The 4567-nt window shown below is 39.9% G+C and overlaps 1 protein-coding gene across 6 annotated transcripts in view; it reads left to right on the top strand.

Moving 5' to 3' along the window:
• Window positions 1-4082, top strand: part of LOC101571803 (complement C5-like) — a 51961-nt gene extending 47879 nt beyond the window's left edge. For 2 of the 6 annotated variants that reach the window (XM_023701557.1, XM_023701551.1), the window contains exons 17-18: window positions 2091-2222; window positions 3903-4082. In XM_023701557.1, the coding sequence (XP_023557325.1) occupies window positions 2091-2176 (86 nt within the window). In that variant the 3' untranslated portion in view covers window positions 2177-2222; window positions 3903-4082. Of the gene's footprint in view, window positions 1-2090; window positions 2223-3490; window positions 3524-3902 lie in introns of those variants that run through there. The other 4 variants (XM_023701556.1, XM_023701552.1, XM_023701553.1 and 1 more) reach the window with 4 other exon arrangements.
• Window positions 4083-4567: the final 485 nt, after the last annotated feature.

Here is a 4567-nt window from a genome sequence, read left to right as displayed (position 1 = left end):
CAATATTTTTACCCATTTAAGTGAGTTCTATAGTAATTAAATAACTTTTTGCTAAAATAAAATGTCACAAAATAGGATTGGGTCAGACTGCTTAATAACCTGGGAGAAAATAGTTTATTGAGGCATTATTCACCATGAGTCCAAGCTGCATAACAAGACCCTGTACCAAATAAATAATTAAATAATAATAATAAAGAACATATATTTGATTTTTCAAAATTCAATATTTTTACCCATTTAAGTGAGTTCTATAGTAATTAAATAACTTTTTGCTAAAATAAAATGTCACAAAATAGGATTGGGTCAGACTGCTTAAAAACCCATGCAACTTTGTGACGACAGCACTAACAACCCAGAGCCACAATCCTGCAGTTTAAAAACAAAAGCAAAACTGTTAATTTTAACAGAAGACATCCCAGCGCACATACTTTTTTCTAAAGCATAGATGTGGCATGACTGAAGGAGTTGTAAGGAAGGACTGAGGCCCAGGCTGACGTGTTATAGAGGAAATAAAGCACACAAGAGCTGAGGAGATGGGTGGCCAAGCTGGGCCAGAAGGCGAGCGGAACGGGATGACCTCATGTAGTAGGACACCATTTCTTATTGTTGTCCACATTCAGACAAGTCACGTGTGTCATGTTCAGCTGCTATGATGTAGTGGTATTAAATATTAATGATTCAGATAACATTGTATAATAATCAGTGAGATGTTTCCGTCATTGCTTTACTTCATTAGGAACTAATTAACATTCAGGCCTACAGCAGTACAGGCTGGATCTTCAAAATAGAGATTGTCATTTATATTTTTACTTTAGTGCCTTAAAATTATTCTAAGATTAGCAGAGATTATTTTGTCTTTCATTTTATTTCAAATCTCACAAAGTACAGGCGGAAATAGGAATACTAAAGAGATATTTGATGGCATTAAGAAATTGGCATTGGAGGATGGGGAGATGGTTCAGTGGAAAAAGCGCTTCCCTGGCAAGTGCTAGGGCCTGAGTTCAATCCCCGGTTCCGCAAAAAAAAAAAAAAAAAAAAAAAAAAGAAAGAAAGAAATTGGATTTTAGGGATGTGATAACGAGATTGTGGACTCGCTTCCTTGAGACACATATACTGAAATATTTACAGAGGACATAATGTGGCGCTGGGTTTACCTTAAAATAATCTAGGAAATGTAAGGAGAGGGAGGCATGGAGGAAATAAAATTGGCCATGAGTTGGTAATCGTAAAGCTGGGTAAAGGGTGTGCTGCATGCCATCCTCCGTAATTGTATAGCTTTGAAGCTTTTTATCACAAAAATTCTTCTAATTCACGAATAATCATTTGCAAAACTATTCATGACCATTATTTGAATATTTGAGGCAAAGTTTTGTCTCTCGGGTATCCCCCACTTACCTTTTTCACATGCATCAGATCTTCTCGGATGAGCCCACCTAAAGGACCATCACTCTGTCCCTGCTGTGCTCGCTCTCTCATTACTTTCCTTCATGCCTCATACTGTGTATCACTTGCTGACATTTTTTCAAAAATTTTAATCTTTCATTTATTTATTTATTTGGTACAGGGTCTTGCTACACAGCTCATACTCGTAGTGAGTGGTCCTCCTGTTTGGGCCTCCCTAGTGCTGGGATTACAGGTGTGTGCCACCATGCTTGGTTTCAGGGGCCAGCACAGTGCACACTTAGGATTCTGGGGTCAGCACAGCATGCAGTACCAGGGATAGAACCTAGGTCCTTGAGCTGACCAGGCTGGTGCTTAGACCACAAAGCTATCTCCCTGGCCCGCTTCCTGACATTTGATCACTTGTTTATATCTCCTTGACTGGAATATAGGCTCCAAGAAGATAGCAATCTTGTCTGTACTGTTCACTGTTGCATTTCATTGGCTAGAACAGTGGCTGGTTCATGGTATAGTCTCCAATATCAATTCATTGAGAAACAATGGCCTAAAATAGAACTTTCAGGAACAATGAACAATACAGGGAAGAAAGAGGAAGCTCAGTATAGGATATTTTGTCTATCCATAAAAGTAACAAAAATACAAGAATTTTAATACCCTGGTGTGTGTGTTCATATTGTCTCCTCTTGTAGGTATATGTGTTGCTGATGGGCTAAAGTTGCAGGTAGACAAAGACCACTTCTCTGGCATAAAAAACAATAATACAAGACTCAATTAAAAGGAACAGTTTCTAACATCAAAACTACAGGAATCTAAGTAAGTAGTTAAGTGCATGACTCTAGATTCAATGGCTGAGAAATTTGAGGGTGAAAATCACTGTCTAAGCATGTGGTATCTAAGTGCAAGGGATCTGAGCATGTGCGGTGAGAGTGTGAGGCTCAGGGAGATCGTAAAGACCTTTCAGATTACCATGTGTAAGGAAGAAGCTGAATGAAAATGTACACAGGAATAAATCACATTTTGTTGGGAATGATGGGAGAGAAGAGGAGGTTTCCCTAGGTAAATCTGTAGAAAGAGGAAGCAGGTCAGGGGTTGGGAGGTGTTAGGGAAGGGGAGGACTAGTGTGCAATTGCTTAGTGGAATAGGAAGTGAGCCACGTTGCTGAAGCTCCAAGAGCTACACAGTGGTTCCCGAATACAAATGTAATCCTCAAACATTATCAATGCTTGGCATAGATGGATAGATGATAGATTATCATCTATAGATAATGATAGACAATAGATAGATACATGATAGATAGATAGATACATAGATAGACAGACAGACAGACAGACAGACAGATATTCTTCTTGCCCCAACTGAGTAAAATTTTGTACTTATCAGTGTGCCTGACCAAACTTGGAGTGCCAACCTGCCCCCTGCTGGCTGGCTTTTGGTACCCACATTTTTTGCCTGGTGACCTTGTCACCCATACCACCAACAGGCAGAGAAAATGTGCTTTACATGTCAGTGCAAAATTGACCTTTTTTGTTTGCTTGTTTTGGCAAAACTTTTTATTTTTAAATAGGCTCTAAATTGCCCAGGTAAGACTCAGACTTGCAGTGCGCTTTCCTTGGCCTCCTACGGGCTTGGATTCTCAGTATGAGCCACCACACCAACTAAAATTTAAAACTATATCTAATATCTTAAAAATGAGGGCTGGCAAGACAGTTTAGCAGACTAAGGGCTGCTTTGGCAAGAGCACGGACCAGGGTTCGATCCCTGGTCCCTCATGCTGTGTCGGCCCTGCTCCCGGGGCGCGCTGAGAGATGAAGTCTGGGTGTGGTGGCGCATGCATGTAGTCCCCGAGCTAGGAAAAAGATCTTAAAATATTTTAATATATTTATGAGATAAATTCTACCTTCTAATAAAAGAGAGTACTCTATATTCAGTCTCATGAAAAAACTTTAATAGTTCTGCTAAAGTTTAATATCATATTTCTAAGCAGCCGATAAGCAATATTTGTGAATATCAAATGTAAAAGGAAAAAAGAGAAGAGACTGATAACAAATACAGCATCCATTTTTTTTTTCCTTCTTATTATCTCAACCAGAGCTGGAGAGATAGTTCAGCAGTCTAAGCTCCTGCCTGGCAAGCACAAGGACCCGAGTTCGGTCCCCAGTACCACATGGCGTGCAGGCCCTGGAACCCCAGGCGTGCTGTGCTGCCTACTTAAATCTGGTGTGGTGGCATATACCTGTAATCCCAGCACTGGGGAGGCTGAGACAGGAGGATCACTATGAGTCCGAGCTGTGTAGCAATACCCTATACCAAACAAATAAATAAATAAAATTTAAAAATTAAAAAAAATGTTGCCCAGTGTTCCCTGAATTTAGACAGAGCGAAGACCCCAGATCCATAAGTAAGTCTGAATTGCACAACTCTTCCAGGAATGCTACCCGATGAGCGTTGATTCAATAGACAACAGGTTCAATAGGCTTCTCTTTTCTGCATTCTTCTTTCAGCCCTTGATTCAGAAATGCTGGTGTGTGCTTCAGGAACTTTCTCGACTTCTAGGTACCAGGATGTGGAATAAAAAAATTCGTCTCTGCCCTATGACGTGGAGAAGACATGTTCTGGCCCTTGAGTGCTTGCCACTGTATTTCTTTTATGTAAGAGGAAAATAAATGCTTATTTCAATCTGAGCAACAGCTATTTTGATTGTTTTTTATATACAGTAGGATCTAATTCTAATCAACATAAACTCATATTTAATACTGTTTTTGCTTCTAACAAGTAAAAGGTGTCAGCAGGAATGTATCGGCTGCAGGAATTTATTTGGTTTGCTACTTTTCATCTCCAGGTTTCTGTCACCTTTTCACCTCTTACCTCTTTTCTGTTTTATTCACATGCTTTCTCAACTACCTTGTTTTGTACTTTTTTAATTGCACAAGCAATATAGCAACCTATGATGAGAAACTATTCAGACAACATTTCTGTAGAGGGACTCTACATATTTTCCTTCACACCAGCATGCTTTCCCCCATCCAGGCAAGCAGGCCAGTCTGAAGAATGCCAAGCACAGAAAGCCAGGCCCCAGAGAGCCAGTTTACCCAGTAACCTACTGCTGAATATCCACCTTGCTAACTCTGTCAAATGATGGACTGGAATGGCAAACCAGTTTATCAAG

The sequence above is a fragment of the Octodon degus genome, unplaced genomic scaffold (genome assembly GCF_000260255.1).
Source record: "Octodon degus isolate 3935 unplaced genomic scaffold, OctDeg1.0 scaffold00137, whole genome shotgun sequence".
NCBI lineage: Eukaryota > Metazoa > Chordata > Mammalia > Rodentia > Octodontidae > Octodon > Octodon degus.
The sequence above is the reverse complement of the archived record's forward strand: the minus strand, read 5'-3'. Positions and strand labels throughout refer to the sequence as shown.